Raw genomic sequence first — 17,268 nt, forward strand, 5'->3', positions numbered from 1 at the left:
CAGAGGCTACTTGTCTCCATCCATTTCTACTTCCGTTTTCCGTGGATGGAGAGTCCTAACATACTGTATTTCCTAACACATTCTCTTTTTTCTGCTCAGTCTCTGCCTGAGTCCAAATGTGTGGAAAGTTGTCATCCTGGATTTGTCAAGAGGGCTCGAGAAGGAGAGCCAGTTTGCTGCTACGACTGCGTTCCTTGTCCGGAGGGGACCTTCTCCACTCAGGAAGGTGGGTGACACTGAGGAAAATTGGAGGCTTTGTGGAACTGGATCCATCCAGAATATTTTCATGAAAGTGCAAGTTAAAAGGCAAATTGAAGCAAACCTGGATTTTTATGTTAAACCTGCACAATTTCTTATCTAAAAGGAAGTAAATAAAAAAGACTTTGAATGAGGGTTGGGAAGAGACGGGAGGAGGTGGTGGCAGACTGGGCAAGCTTTACTAACAGCAGAGGAAATATCTCTTCTGCTTTTTAGTTTGGATAAGTGCTGCTAAGTTTACCTTTCTAGGAACATCTGAGATCTTTTAAACCTGATGAAGTCTTTCAGGTCCACCTTTGAGTGACCTGGCAATTCACTGTATATTGGCTTCCCCTTGAGAATCACTGAGAAGGTCCATAATGTGGTGCTGTGGAGAGTTTTGGGGGAACTCATTACACAAACATTCAGCCAGTCATATTGATTAATCAATCAGTCAAAATAGAGCTGGACGGAGCTTTGGAGGTCTTCTAATCTGCCCCCCCCCCTCCTCAAAAGGCAGAATCTATACCAGTGATGGAGAACCAAACTGGCCAGGACATTCATGCCTGTTTTAGCTGTTTTGGAGGGCCATTTTCAGGGAGTATTTCAGATCATTTTTGGTCTGAAATATGGCCTGAAAACTCTCTATCTTTTGACTGTTTTCTGGACTATTTTTCAGGTTGCTTCCCAGTGCTCCAGTGCCTGCAAAGGCTGACATGTACACTGGAAATCAGAAGATCAGTTGGCAATAGCACGCATCCCCATAGTGCGGGCTCTGAGTGCCATCTCTGCCATCCATGCAATAGTTTACCATCACGGACCTATACCATTTCAGACAAGTGACTGTGCAGTCTCTTCTGAAAAACCTCTAATATTGAAGAACCCAAAACCTCTTGAGGCCAGCTGTTCCACTGGTTAATTGTTCTCACTGTTAGGAAGTTTCTCCTTAATTGCATATTGCTTCCAGATGATATAGGCATCTAGGCATCCTCCAAGTCCCTTATATTAACTGCCATGGGGCAGAACTCAGGATGTTTGGCTAAAAAGGTTTTATGATTCCTTATGAACCTGTAATAATGTAGGTTCCTATGAAGATTCTACACATTATAAAAAGAATAATTAACATCCTATGACTCTCCTCAACTTCATATACTTAGCTACATTTTTTAAAATACTGTTCTTGGCTCTTTTTAATGAAATAGTTCAGAAATAGTTCTTGGAAAATGTTCCTGAAATAAGGGGTTGTACAAAAAAGATATTTCTTGTAATGTAAAAATATATAAAAGAAATATTGCTTTTTACTTTTTAGATACTAAAAAATGCACCAAGTGTCCGAATGATAAATATCCTAATGAGCACAGAGTCCAATGTATCCCCAAAGTTATAACCTTCCTGTCTTATGAAGAATTTCTGGGCATCATCCTGGTCTCTTTGGCCCTACTGTTGTTCTTAATCACAGACCTTGTTTTAATCATCTTCATAAAATACCGAGAAACTCCCATTGTCAAAGCCAACAATCGGGACCTCTCCTACATCCTCCTGGTCTCCCTCCTGCTTTGCTTCTTGTCTTCTTCTCTCTTCACTGGTCAACCAAGGAAAGCCACCTGCCTTCTCCGACAAACGGTTTTCAGCATCATCTTCTCAGTTGCGGTTTCTTCTCTCTTGGCCAAAACCATCACAGTGGTGCTGGCTTTCCTGGCCACAAAACCAGGAAACCGAGTGAAGGGATGGTTGGGGAAGAGCTTGGCCAATTCTATCATCCTTTCTTCTTCTGCTATCCAAATTATGATCTGCACCATCTGGCTGGGAATTTCTCCCCCCTTCCCTGACTCTGACCTCCACTCCCAGCATGGAGAGATCATCCTGCAATGCAACGAAGGGGCTGTTGTCATGTTCTACATCACCCTCAGCTACATGGGCTTCCTGGCTGCCATTTGCCTCATGGTGGCTTTCCTGGCCAGGAATCTGCCTGGGGCCTTCAATGAAGCCAAGCTAATCACCTTCAGCATGCTGGTCTTCTGCAGTGTCTGGGTGACTTTTGTGCCCACCTACCTGAGCACCAAAGGGAAATACATGGTGGCTGTTCAGGTCTTCTCCATCCTGGCCTCCAGTGCTGGTCTGCTGGTCTGCATCTTCATCCCCAAGTGCTACATTATCCTTCTGAGGTCAGATCTGAATACAAAAGAGCATCTCACAACCAGAACAAATGTAAAAACATGATATATTACACCATTGTGATATTGGAAAAATTTGTAATGTGACTTTTGTTTGGTTTCCATTTAGATAGTGTGCAGAAGTCAAAGAAAATCATATCTATATGTTTCCGAATGGGAAATTGTTGAACGATGGGAATTCTTGTTGCTCCACCCCCTTTCAATAAATCTTGCTAAAGAGATCTATGTAAAATTCAGAGCAATTTAGCTGTTCAGCAACACTACTGAATGTGAAAGCTTTTAGAAAATAATGTAAGCACTAATGACAGCAGCTAAAAGTGTTTGTGAGAGAGAATGAGTAGGAAAAAAGGTCAGGATGAAGCTGTTGGGACCAAGCACCAGCCTGGTTGCCTGATCCTCTCCGTGAGAATGCCAGAATGATGTGAAATGCCATGTTTGATTGGTTCTCAGCTTGGAAGGGAAATCTTGATTCCTCTTATATAATTCTTTCTTGTTAAAAATGTTTTTTTTATTTTTATGTAATTCTTTTTTTATTTTCTGATAAAATCTCCTTTACAGAAAATGTTTAACAGAACAGCTGTTCGGGATTTCAGTTTGAGATTATTATTTTTTTGTTTCTGTACTTCACACCAAAATTAAAAAAAATAAAGTAAATTTAAAAAATAAAGTATGTAATGAAATTTCCACTGTGTTTTTTTCTTTCAAGCAGAGAAATAAAATAGCAGTTTTCAGGCCTATTAAATTTCCACTCCACAATTTCTGCCTAAAGCAATTTATCTGCTCCACTTCCAAGCTTGTCTTGTCTGTGAAGGGCTGGAGAAGATGTCCAGAGAAAAGGGACCTTGAGACTCTTCCCAGGAGGAGATTGAATTGATCCTGTCTAAAAGTAGATCACAAAAGTTCAATGCTGCATATTATTCATCCAGGTCCAAGAAGGAGGTGAATAAGGGTGGGAACCAGTGGTGGGATTCAAGTAATTTAAAAACTTGTTCTCTGCCCTAAAGATTTCTTCTAACAACCTTTGTCAAACTGCTCAGAAAGTTAACAACCAGTTCTCCTGAAGTGGTGCGAACTGGCTGAATCCCACCACGGCGGGAACATATAGATTTCTGGAATAGGCACCCATGGAAGCTGTTCTGCTCTCCAACCACACAGATTGCTGATCAATTGGGAATAAATGTTTAGATCTCAAAATGGCTCCTAATAGTGAATGGAATCCCTTCGCAACTTCCTTTTTAAGGAGGTAAGAAAAGCTTTGATGGATCAGATAAAGATCAGTCCAAGATGCACAGTGACCACACAAATACCTCTGGTTCTCCCACAAGCAGAAGGTGGAGACTTATGACTTTGCCCAACCTGGAACAGGCATTTCCCCTCAATTTCACTTTCCTCCATCTCATCACAGAAGATTGGACACTGAGCCATCTTACATTCTAGGAACCCCCAATTCTGGCATCCCACATTAATCTGAGAATTTTTTTGCAAGTTTCATACTCCCAATCAAAAAGCACTAAAGCAGGACTGGAACTCAGGAGTCTCTTGGTGATTGGTCCAAAGTCATCCAGGATGTTCATATGCTAAGGGAGGATTAGAACTCTGAGTCAGATGATTTTCATGACTAAGTGAGGCTTAGACACTAAAGAACCCCAAAGCGATCAAGGTGAGTGAGGATGAATGAAGGGGGAATGAAGAGGATTGTTAAATTAGGTAGATGGAGTAATGGAATTATTTTTTATGGGGGGGGGAGATGCTTTCGCTTGAAGAGTTTTGTTGGTTGAGTCGTGTTCATTGTGCTCTTGCCTGGATTTGCTTTCAAGAACATCTGAGCAAGGTATCTTCCTTTCCCTTCCCTTCCTTTTCCTCTTCCTCCTTTCCTTTCCTTTCCCTTTCTTTTTTCTTTCCTTTCCATCTTCCTCCTTTCCTTTCCTTTCCCTTTTTCTCCTCCATATTCCACCTTTTTTCTCCCTGCCCCTTCCCCTTTTTCTCGTTTCTTTACTACCTTTATTTTCTATTTGATGCGATAATAATAAAAAATAATAAAAGTAAAAAAGAAATAGAAGTGGTTTTAGTACCACTTCTGGTTCCACAGCTAGAATATGCAAAATTTCGCTGGGGGAAAACAGGCAAAATTTCTTTCTGACCCACAAAGAGGGTGGGGGGTGTTTCCTTCCTATCTTGGGTTGAGGGGCGGAGAATTAGAAGGAGCCGGTTCATTTAGATGTTCTGGGCAAGAGAGACGCGTGTTTCCATGAAGGAAATCGGGTTTGTCTCCCGTAAAGCAAAGCTGCGCCTTTCCCAAGAGAGCCAAATGGAGGGGAGGGGGAGGTTGGGGGGGGAGGACCAGGTTGGTCTAGGAGGGATCCCTGCAGATCCTCTCTGCCTCTTCCTGATTGAGCTTCCCTTGGATTGGGGGGTATCTGTGACCTCCAAGTCCTCGCTGGCTGAAGGGCCTCTCCTTCCCCCTTATCATTCAATGCTGAAACTTTTCCTTTGGCAGAATCTTCATCTGGGAAATGAAACAGGTGTTTGTGTATTTGTGTTTTGTGTGTGTTGCGTGCTTGTGTCCAGCCAGTTGCTTCCAGCTGTCTGCAGAGGTCTAGTGTCCTCACCCACCTTGATCACTTTGGGGTGCTTTTCTTTCACCCCTGATAGTTATTACCTACTGTCATCTTCTCTTTCTTTCTCTCTTTCTCTCCCTCTCCCACTCTCCCTCTCTCTCCATCTCTCTCTCTGCCACACACAAACACACACACTCACAATTAGCAACCTGTGGGGGGATAATTTGGGGGGGGGGGCGACCAAATCTGCAAGTCCCCTTTTCTTGTTGGTCGGTCAGAGAAGCGAGGCAGGTGGAAGGGAAGGTCCTTCCGCAAAAAAAAAAAGTCGCAGAGTGGCTGTAGTCAAACCGGACTCTGGACTGAAAAGCAGAGAGAGGGAGGGAGGGAGGCTACTCCCTCCCCTTCCTTCTCCTAAAAAGTTCATACACGGGGGGGGGGGAGGGAGGGAGGCTATAAAGCACAAGGAATGAAGAACGGGGGTGGGAGGGAATGTAATTTTGTTTTAGAATCGCTGAACCAGAACAGATTCTATGAAGCTGAGAAGTTGTCTGGAGCCCTTCCCATGGGGGGTGGGGGGAAGGCTGTCTCCAATTCCAACCTCCCACAAATCTCCTGGACCACAAAACCCATCACTCACTCTTCAGACCAGCCTCCTCCCCTTCCCTGGAAAATCCAGTGCTCCTTTCTCACGGGGGTGGGAGGGGCAGTCATCTTCGAGATTCCCCCGCCAAGAGTCTCTGCCAAAGGGGAGACTCAGAAAGGCCCCCTGGTGACCCCCCTGCAGGTCCCCCCAAAGCCCCAAGCTGCCCCCCCAACCCCTCTCCCCAGGGTTGGGCAACAAGTACCACTGTGGGTGCAGAAGCCGAATCTCAATGCTCCAGCCAGCAGCAACAGCACCCCGCACTAGGTGGGCCCAGAAAGTGCGGTCCTTCTGGGCCCCCATTCCTGGAGGATTTCTTCCCGCTAGTAGCTTCTGGGCATGATTGACAGGGAGCCTCTGCTGCTGAAGTGGGGGGAGGGGGCAGTGGCTGTGGTCATTCCCGCCTGGGAGCCCCCAGCGGGAAGAAGTTGGGCCCAGGCTGCCTGAGGTAAAGCACCTGCCTTTCCTCCCTTCTTCCTTCCCTCGTTCTCTCAGGGGTGGGGGAAGGAGATACAGCCCCAGAACAGGTTTCTTTAAGATATTTTTATCAGGGGAAATGTAGTGAAATTGCTCTGAGTAATGTAGTTTTACATGTGACCACATCTGCACGTTCCTATATTTGTTTGTTTGTTTGTTTGTTTGTTTGTTTGTTTGTTTGTTTGTTTATCTTCAAACAAACAGGTGCAAAAGGCCTTGTGGGAATGGGCCTAAAAAACAACAACAGATGGGTCTTTGCCAGCTTTAGTAGTCCAACTCACTGCCTGCAGAGGCCATTTAGGATTTAAAGGCCAGAGCCCAGACTGACCTTGTGGGAATGGGCCTAAAAAACAACAACAGATGGGTCTTTGCCAGCTTTAGTAGTCCAACTCACTGCCTGCAGAGGCCATTTAGGATTTAAAGGCCAGAGCCCAGACTGACCCCTAGAGGCAGTGAGAGGTGCAGCTAAAGCACGGAAAGGCCCAGAGGAGGAAGGTCCCTGAGTGCTGACTGTGGAATTCTGGGAGTTGAAGTCCATTCATTTTCAGGTTGCTGAGCTAGCCAATTTTTTCCTAACTTCTCTCTGGGGAGTTTTTTGTTTGTTTGTGTATGTGTCTCTGTGTGTGTGTGTCAGAGAGAGAGAAAAAGGTTTTTTTAACTCTGAAAAGTCCTGGCAACTAGTTTTTCACTACAGTAGCACCAGCCATTTTGTGTGGTTCCTTTGAGCTTTAACTTTCAAAATAAAGTTAAATACTTGTCGGCTTTAACTCAGCAGGCAGCTATTTCAGATCTGTGAGATGCTCTGGCATTAACTGCCCCCTGAGATTTTGTCTTCATGCCAACAAACCTCAGATTTATTTGTTTCTTCAGCCACAGTTTCCCTGTATTCTCTCCGGGGTCATTTTCAAGCATGGAACTCCCAAACCTCTCAATTCTAGATGACCGATTTAATTCCATCTCTGCCCCTGCCATTATGTGCTTAAATAGGGATTACTTCCCTTTCATTTCCATCCAGAGAATTCCCCAAAGTTGAATTATCCAGGGGTCTCTCCTAAGAGGAAGAATTACAATCAAATTTTCAGCTCTGCCCTTTGGCTGAATCCTCCAGGGGAGACTTTGGGCCAAGAAATATGGAGTTTGGGGACAGGCAGAGTCTGTGCTCTTGCATGTACATCTCTCTCCTTTCCAGATGAAGCCGTGTTTCAATCAGGAAAGCAATTGGATCGTATTCCACCTTCTGAGAATCCTTTGAATTCTTATAATTCTTCTTTAGGAACAGGAAGGAGATTGATTGAGTCACCCTATGAATTATGGACCTCCTGTTTCTGCTTCTGGTGCTGCTTTTGTCCCATCCAGTCTCTGGGAAGCTGAGAAGGAAATGCCTGCTGAGTTTGGAGCATGAGGTTGGAAAACAACCACCGAGTTTTTACAGCCCAGGAGACCATCTCATTGGTATAGTCCTCACTGGAGAGGAAAGATTGCATACAAAGTTGCTTTTCAACATGCCTCCTTCCCTTCAATTTGTTTTCCATGTTCCGTAAGTCATTCAGGGTGATTGAGTTGTGCTCTCTCCATTCTAACACTCTCCTTCTTTTCTGTTTTTCCCCACATTTATTCCTATATTGCGGAATATGTCTAATTTCCTAAATGATTTTAATTTCCACAGCTTCTCTCTCATCTGATTTTGTGAAAGAGATTGAAAAAGGGATCTGAGAAAAAGCTGAATGGACTGCAGATTATTTTCTTCTGTGTTCTATCTTTAATTTATCACTTGAATAATGAATTTTGTTTGAAATAGTGGTGGACTCAGTTGTAGTTGCCATACCTCAGCCGATTTCCATATTTGTGTAACTGATCATTGCTTTTGGTTCAATGCTGACTGAAGGCTTGGTAGGCTTGTACATTAAAAGAAGTATTTGTTGTTGCTGTTGATTATAATAATATTTTTTTACAATAGGGATGTTTATGGTTTTCCACATGGCTTAGCATTAATTTTGAACATTCAACTGATCAACAAGCATTCCCTGTTCCTGCACAACCTCACACTGGGCTACAATATCCATGACAACTACATGAGCACTTTCCGCACTTCAGATGCCTTGCTGGACATTCTCTCCACTGGAGAAGCTAATGTTCCCAACTACGGCTGTGGAAGGAAGGAGAACATTTTGGCTCTTTTTGATAGAGCTGACAAGGAAATCTCCACCCAGGCATCAATATTAGTAGGTACCTACAAAGTCCCACAGGTTTGTGTCGGTTTTTCTCCATCTGGTTAAGTGAGGGATGGGTGGTGTTGGGTGAGCAACAGATGCAATCATGTCTTTTCCATGGAATTCAAGAGCTGTTTTTCTCCATATTACCAAAAATATCAATATTTGACCCCATTATGTTGAGGTTAATCATAAAAAGCCTGAAATGCAAGCAATAAATTCCCTGGAGAAGACATTCTACCAACTATTTAACTGATCAAAAATTTCCCTAGTTGTTGGGGCTTCTATTGGAATCTTCATTTTAGAAGACAAGACCTGCAGATATAGACCAAATGGAGTAGCAGATATTGTTGCTAAAATTTATGCCCCGATCCTCTTAGTTAAAGTTGGATACAATTTTTTTAAAAAAATTCTCTACCTTAAGATAAAAAGCTTCTTAGATAAACTTGAGAAAAATGCATTCCTTGCATAAGAACCAGAAGATTTTAGGTAAAGTTAAAAACTATATAGATGTTATAAGAAATAATGCATGTTAATACTGTAATTATATATTGGCTCAAATTGGTCTTGAAATATCTAATCTAAATCAGTGAAGTAAAACAAGATTTGAGCAGCCTTTGACTCAATAAACAGAGAAATATGATGGAGAAAGTGGATTGCCCTCAAAATGGAGGTCAGCTTGGGCTCATTGGAGCCACGAGAAGAAGGATCTATTACCAGAAAAGAAGGGGAAGATGCATATTTGAACCCTTGTTATTCAGTACAGATATGAATGACTTACTGGACCTAATGCAGGATTAAAAAAAAGCAGATCATAAATAAATGTTATTTCAATTATTGACAAAAAATACTAAATTAGTGGACCATTAAAATGCAGTGCACATAGTATACAGCATTTGGATTTCAGAAAGGCTTTGACAAAGTAAACTACAATGTATTTTTGGGTAAGCTAAAAATATGTGGGATAGAGAGCATCATGCCCAGATGGAGTCAGTCTGTGGTCCTCAATGGAACTATGTCTGCATAGAGGGAAACAAGCAGTGAGGGACCTCAAGGCTCCGTTTTAGGTCCAGGTCTCTTCAACATCTTCATGAATGATTTGGATGAGGGGAGAAATGGGGAAATCATCAAATCTGAAGTCAACAGTAAAGTGACAGGAATAGTCAACATTCCAGAATGTAGGCTGAAAACCTTGATGGATGTAGATAGACTTGAACCCTGGTCCTATCTAACAAAATGAAATTCAATGTAGGGAAATGTAAGGTTTTAAACTTAGGCTACAAAACCCAAATGTACACTTTCAGATTAGGTGAAGCCTGCCTCAATTGCAGTAACTCTGAGAGGGATCTTGGAGTCTTAATGAACAATCATTTAAAAATGAACCAGCAATGTGTGGCACTAACCAAAGAAGCCAAAAACATTTGCATTAACAAATGGATAAAATCAGGATCATATGAAGAGAATGAAAGAAGGGGGGGGGAGTCAACCTATTTTCCAAAAACCGGAAAACAAGACAAGAAACAATGGATTGATACTGATCAAGGAGAGAAACAACCTAGAACTAAGGAGAATTTTCCTGACACTGAGAACAATTAATCAGTGGAATAACTTGTCTCCAGAAGTTGTGGGTGCTCCAACACTGCATGTTTTTAAAAAGAGACAGCTACTTCTCTGGAATAGTATATGGTCCTCTGATTGAGAAGAAGGCTAGACTAGAAGACGTTCAAGGTCCCTTCCAATTTTTTTATTCTGTTTTAAGTCCTGTTATAGGTACACGTGTTTAGCATGCAAAATACCTATTGGAACACACTAGTTTACACTAGCAAAATGGTATTAGCATACTTACACATTGGATTGTATACCATGTGAACAAGACCTGGATTCTTTTGTCATAATAATTATCTGATAATTAATCAATAAAGTTCAAAATTTATGGTCTTTGGGAAATGACATGGTAGCTGTTATGTATGAAAATAATGTATATGTAAATAGTAAATATGTAAACATGTTATGCAAACACGAGGGATATGCATACTGGCCGCAGATTGGCTAAACCGCCACCGAGAAATTCAAGGGGCTATCAAGGAAAAAAGTTTTAAAAGTAACAACCGGACAGCACAGCCCTGGCCTCTTACTTTGCTACACCATACGTTTCCAAGTTTGTTGCCGTTACAGCCAATCCTTAATAAAATGAATCAGGCTACAACGTGTCTATTACTTTATTCCGATTTAACAGTAGCCACAGTTGGTCAGTGTAATTCATTTTTTTACCTGGGGTTGTTTTCTTTGAGACTGACCATCTGGGACCCTCATCATCAAAGGAGCACAGTGAGAGAAAGGGCATGAGTGAAAGTGGTGCTCAAATGAAAACCTCTTAGTTCCCAGTCTAAATTATCAAAATATCAAAGGCCAAGTTTTCCCCCATGTTCTTACATCCATCTGATGTTTGGGGCTCCAGAGAGAAATCACTAGCAGAACCAACCCAATCACAGCCTCTGAAGAGTATCGTGGGGTGGGTAAAAGGACTCCAGCTGCTGCCCCCACAGTTGTATTAGGAATTTACACAATTTATGCTTTGTCTAAAATCAGAAAATATGGATATCAGCATAAAATTTAATCTTTGGAAACTGACAGACTCCATAAACAGACAAAATTTCAATTAAAGAGAAATCTTGGATTATCCAACCGACAAATCGTATTAGGAACTGAGGACTGCCTGTTTCTTGTATAATTGGAGAAGGGGCTAAAAAGAGTTCTCCAGAAAGAATCTGAGATATAGAAACAGAAAAAGATGCACCAATACTCATTAATAGGCCCTTTATTGGAATATAATACTTCAGTCAGCATTTCAATATTTTATTCTAATAAATTGTAGAGGTTATACAGCATTTCAATATTTTATTCTAATAAATTCTAATAAGTTGTAGAGGTTATACAGTAATATTATTCACATTGTTTATAGTTTTAAAATTTTATTATTTTTCATTTTATTATATAATCTTGCTAATATTCTGTCTTCATTATTCCAAACAATGTCTAATTACAAATTTATTTATTTATTTGTTTATTGATTGATTGATTGATTGATTTGATTTGATTTGATTTGTATGCCACCCCTCTCCGTAGATTGTTCTAATACTTCATGAGAAGCAGGCTGGATTTATTAAAATCTAATATTTTGGTTTTGTTCTGACCCCAAATATAACATAGCATTCTTCATTGCTTTTTCAGGTCAATCATGGAGTTGTCCCAGAGGCTCTGAGTGATAAAAGCAAATTCCCCTTTTTCCACCAGATACTCCAAAAAGAAGGGATCCACTACCCAGCCATTGTCCAAATACTTCTCCATTTCAGATGCACCCTGATTGGCCTCTTTGCTTCAGATACAGAAAAGGGAGAGAATTTCATGAGGATTTTCCCTCCTGTGCTTGTCAGGAATGGAATTTGTGTGGTTATATCGCAACAATTCCCAACAACTGAACCTACAGCCTCCCTCAGGGATGCCCTCTCTAAGTGGAGACAAGTCAATGTCTTTGTTCACTTCATGGAAGATGATTCCCTTTGGGACAGAATTCTTCCTTTCCATTTAACACTTCTGCGCTTGCCGGGAGTCATTGAAGGGAAAGTCTGGATACTCACAAATTTTGCAAGGTATATAATAACCAAGCGCAGACTTCTCAAATACATCCACAGTATTTTGAAGTTTGGTTATTTGATCAAAAAAAGGCCAAAAGATGAAGCCTTTGAACCCCATATGTTTGTGGAAGAAAAGTTTCAGGATCATTATTTTTTCTGTTCTCTTTCAAAGAACGTCTTTTCTGTCAAAGGCCGCAGAAGATGTACCCAGAAAGCCCCACTGGAGACCCAGTGGAAAAGGAACAGAGGAAGCATGATAATTTCCTATGACAATTACAGCATCATGAAGACTCTGGCCCAGGTCTTGAATGCTGCCTATTCCTCCAGATTGAGAAGAAGGAAGGAGGGAGAAAAGAGGTTGGAGTCTCCAAGGCTGCAGCCGTGGCAGGTAGAGGGTTCCAATATGGATCCATGAATCTTATTAGATCCTTTAGAGAAGGAATCCAGAGAAGGAGTACAACCATCTCAACAGATCTGACTAATTTAATTACCCAGGGAATAATGCTTCCAAAGGGGGAGGGGGGTGTCCATATTTTTTTTTACTACCACGCTGTGGGCATGGCTTATTTTGTGGATGTGGCTTGTTGGCCATGTGACCGGGTGACTTGGCAGTTGTGACCGAGTGAGAGTGGCTTCATGGTCATGTGATTCAGCAGGCGAGGCTTGGTGGTCATGTGACTGGGTGTGCGTGGCCAACTCAATGTCACTCACATCAAGGGGTGCTTCACCTGGCCGCTCCCCTCCCAGCCATTCGTTACCACACTCAGCCTCAATGAATCTACAGTTCTGCAAAAATGTTGTTCACCTTTTTTTCAACTTTACATACTATAGATAATAATAATAATAAAAAATTATTAGATTTGTATGCCGCCCCTCTTCGAGAACTCGGGGCGGCTCACAACAATCATAAACAATGTGCAAATCCAATATTTAAAAGACATTTCTTTAAAAAAACCCTTATAATAAAATAATCACACAAATCAATCAAACCATACATCAACCAAGTAGTTAGGGGAGATGTCAATTTCCCCATGTCTTGCGGCACAAGTGAGTTTTCAACAACTTACAAAAGGCAAGGAGGGTGGGGGAAGTTCTGACTCTGGGGGGAGCTTGTTCCAGAGGGCCGGGGCCACCACAGAGAAGGCTCTTCCCCTGGGCCCCACCAGATGACATTGCTTTGTCGACGAGACCCGGAAGAGGCCAAATCTATGGGACCTAATTGGCCGCTGGGATTCTTGCGGCAGAAGATGGTCCCAGAGGTATTCTAGTCTGATGCCATGTAGGGCTTTACAGGTCAAAATCAACACTTTGAATTTTGACTGGAAACTGATTGGCAGCCAGTGCAGGCTGCGGAGTGTTGATGAAACATGGGCACATCTAGCAAGGCCCATGATTGCTCTCATGGCCGCCTTATGCCCAATCTGAAGTTTCCAAACACTTTTCAAAGGTAGCCCCATGTAGAGAGTATTACTGTAGTCGAACCTCGATGTGATGAGGGCGTGAGTGACTGTGAGCAGTGACTCCCTGTCCAAATAGGGCAAACGCCCCCCTCGCCACAGCTGAAAGATGATGTTCCAATGTTAGCTGTGGATCAAGGAGAACACCCAAGTTGTGAATTCTCTCTGAGGGGGTCAATAATTCCCTCCCCCAGGGTAATGGACAGACAGATGGAATTGTCCTTGGGAGGCAAAACCCACAGCCACTCTGTCTTGTCAGGGTTGAGTTTGAGTCTGTTGACATCCATCCAGACCCCAACAGCCTCCAGGCACCGGCACATCACTTCCACTGCTTCACTGACTGGACATGGGGTGGAGATGTACAACTGGGTATCATCAATGTACTGATGATACCTCACCCCATGCCCTTGGATGATCTCAACCAGCTGTTTCATGTAGATATTAAATAGTAGGGCGGAGAGGCCCGACCCCTGAGGCACCCCACAAGGGAAAGACCTAGAGAATGACCTCTGACCTCCCACTAATATGGCCTGCCCCTAAAATGGCCTGCCCCACGTCTCTCATAATATCTGCCTCCCCCCAGCAGCACTGGAATTTTTGGGCCATCTTCCACCCCAGAGATAGGTCGCCCCATCCCTCCTGCCTCTACATCGCCAGGCAAGCTAAACCAATAGTTCATTCCATTCATCTCATACATACCTTCCATCCGATCCCGCACATCCATCTCTAAAATTACCCCCCAATAAATTAGTTAAAAGAGAATATAAAAATTAAAAAGGTTAAAAAGGTTAAGTGGTCAATTAAAATTTAAACTGAGTCAGTAATAAAATTAAAAACAATTAATATAAAATGAGTTATTAAGTCACCAATTCAAAATCTATCAGTCAATCAATCAATCCCAGTCAGGATGATAGTAATAGAGAAACATAGAGAGAAACATAGAAGACTGACGGCAGAAAAAGACCTCATGGTCCATCTAGTCTGCCCTTATACTATTTCCTGTGTTTTATCTTAGGATGGATATATGTTTATCCCAGGCATGTTTAAATTCAGTTACTGTGGATTTACCAACCACGTCTGCTGGAAGTTTGTTCCAAGGATCTACTACTCTTTCAGTGAAATAATATTTCCTCACATTGCTTTTGATCTTTCCCCCAACTAACTTCAGATTGTGTTCCCTTGTTCTTGTGTTCACTTTCCTATTAAAAACACTTCCCTCCTGAACCTTATTTAACCCTTTAACATATTTAAATGTTTCGATCATGTCTCCCCTTTCCCTTCTGTCCTCCAGACTATACAGATTGAGTTCATTAAGTCTTTCCTGATAAGTTTTATGCTTAAGACCTTCCACCATTCTTGTAGCCCGTCTTTGGACCCGTTCAATTGTGTCAATATCTTTTTGTAGGTGAGGTCTCCAGAACTGAACACAGTATTCCAAATGTGGTCTCACCAGCGCTCTATATAAGGGGATCACAATCTCCCTCTTCCTGCTTGTTATACCTCTAGCTATGCAGCCAAGCATCCTACTTAATGTGTTCTATAAGTCTTTCTTTAAGTCTGTTGTGTAATAAGGTCTTCCACTAGGGGCGCAGTTCTTCAATGATTGGGGAAGATGACAAAGCAAGATCTTAACATTAGCAATACCCCCAATTTGATTAGCCTAGATGATCTTGGGCAGTTCAGTTCCCATTATTCACTCTCCTCCAACTCTGGCCGCTCTGTTCCTTCGATGTCATACCAGCCAACACCCACAGCTCCACACGGCAGCTCCATCTTGCCTCAGCCTCCTTCCTGCACATTCCAACCATCTGTCTCCTCCGTCCCCCCTTGGCACCAGCAACTCTCACTCACTGGTGCCGCACAGGGGACTGGGCTGCTGTTCTTCGCCTGCCGACATCGACCACCTCACCAGCTGGTATCCCTAACTCCTCAGTTCTCCACAGGTGTCCTCCGGCACCGACAGCAGACTGCTCCCACCAGCCTGCACCCTTGGCGTCCTCAGTCCCATAAAGCAGGCAAGTTCATTCTGGCCTTGGTGCTGGCCTCTGCTCAGTCCCCCCTCTATCGCTTCGGCACCAGTCACTTTCACTTCCTGGTGTCTCGCTGAGAGGCTCGGTTTGATGTTCCTTCACTTCTCTCCACCTCGGCGTTTGGAGTCCTGGAGGGGCCGCCATCCTCCGCTCCCCAGCTGATCACCCAGACCAGGGGTCCCCAAACGTTTTACACAGGGGCCAGTTCACTGTCCCTCGGACTGTTGGAGAGCCGGACTATAAAAAACAACTATGAACAAATTCGTATGCACACTGCACATACCTTGTTTTAAAATAAAAAACAAAATAGGAACATACTATTTAGAGGGGGGAGAAGGTCTGAAATTCGTATATGTTTATGTTTTGTTTTTAATTTTCTTTTGTTGACATCAGATTGGCTATAGAAGGTTTTCTTGGCTTATGCAAAATGTATAAAGAAAGATGGAAGCACTTTGGCATAATGGTTAATAAGTTAGAAATATAATTGGTGTTGCACTTTTTGAAGGAACATTAGGGAGGAAATTTAATTAAAAGTAAAGGAATGTAACTGGATGACAAAATTAGAAAAAAAACTTTTGCAACTTTTTTGATGATTGATATTAGTTACTAACAAAATACTGCATTTTATTCATGGAAAATTAGATGGTACACTGTATTGTTTGAGTGTATGTTGAGAGAAAAATTTAAAAAAAATTACTCCCCCTCAAAACAGTCCTTCCTTCCTCTGTCCCTCCATTCATTTCATTCTTCCTTCCTTCCTTCCTTCCTTCCTTCCTTCCTTCCTTCCTTCCTTCCTTGTTCCCTCCATTTCTCCTTCCGTCCTTCCCTCCTTCATTCCTTTCCACTTCTCCTTCCCTCCCTCTCTTTCCCTTTTCTCTCTCTTTTCCCTGTGCTCTTGTCACTCACCGGCGGGCCGGATAAATGGCCGCATGTGGCTCACGGGCCATAGTTTGGGGGCCGCTGACCCAGACGATTTCTCGGGATTGTTGTTATTGTCCCTAGCGCCACATGAATGTCCTTTCATGGACCCCTGAAAGAAGGAAATGGCTCCCATGCTTTGCCCAAGAGTGTGAGAGGCAACAGGCTCTTAAAGGGCTGCCAGAAAGAAGGGAGAGGGGCAATGTATTTTCCAAAACACCAGAAGGCAAAACAAGAAGCAATGGATGGAAACTAAAGAAAGACAGAAGCCCCCTAAAACTAAGGAAACATTTCCTGACAGTGAGAACCAATATAGGTGCAGGAATATTTCAGTCATAATTTCACAGTTAAAATTGCCATTCATGGAATTCATATTGTTCAAAACAGTCACTAGTGTTATGGCTGATGTGGCCGATTATTTATTTATTTATTTATTTATTTATTTATTTATTTATTTATTCATTCATTCATTCATTCATTCATTCCTTCAATCATTTAATTTATTTTGTCCAATACACAATAATACACCATGAAGGTAATCAAGGATCAAGTAAAAAATGTTAGAAGAAAAAAAGTGGGGAGAGTATAGGAATAAAATATATCAATTGGAGAATAGAGGAAAAGATATAGGTATAGAAGAGTTGTTATGTGAGATATAGGAGAGACAATAGGACAGGGGTCGGAAGGCACATTAGTGCACTTATACACACCCCTACTGACTTCTTAGGAATCTGGAGAAGTCAACCATGGACAATCTAAGGGGAAAATGTTGGGGGTTAGGGGATGATATTACGGAGTCTGGTAATGAGTTCCACACTTCAATGATTCTATTACTAAAGTCATATTTTGTACAGTCAAGTTTGGAGCTTGAATCTGTTGTGTGCTCTTGTGTTGTTGTGGTTGAAGCTGAAGTAGTCATTGACAGGCAGGAC

The 17,268-nt window shown here is 42.3% G+C and overlaps 1 protein-coding gene across 1 annotated transcript; it reads left to right on the plus strand.

Annotated features, from left to right (window-relative positions):
- Positions 1-1,737: 1,737 nt before the first annotated feature.
- LOC139173193 (vomeronasal type-2 receptor 26-like) lies at positions 1,738-5,876 on the plus strand (the record flags this gene model as incomplete). Its single annotated transcript, XM_070762791.1, has 2 exons — positions 1,738-2,250; positions 5,646-5,876. Coding segments are annotated over 2 exons (744 nt in total), but the record flags the coding sequence as incomplete, so codon positions are not given.
- Between the last annotated feature and the right edge of the window lie 11,392 nt (positions 5,877-17,268).

This window comes from Erythrolamprus reginae, chromosome 10 (genome assembly GCF_031021105.1).
Source record: "Erythrolamprus reginae isolate rEryReg1 chromosome 10, rEryReg1.hap1, whole genome shotgun sequence".
Classification (NCBI taxonomy): Eukaryota; Metazoa; Chordata; class Lepidosauria; order Squamata; family Dipsadidae; genus Erythrolamprus; species Erythrolamprus reginae.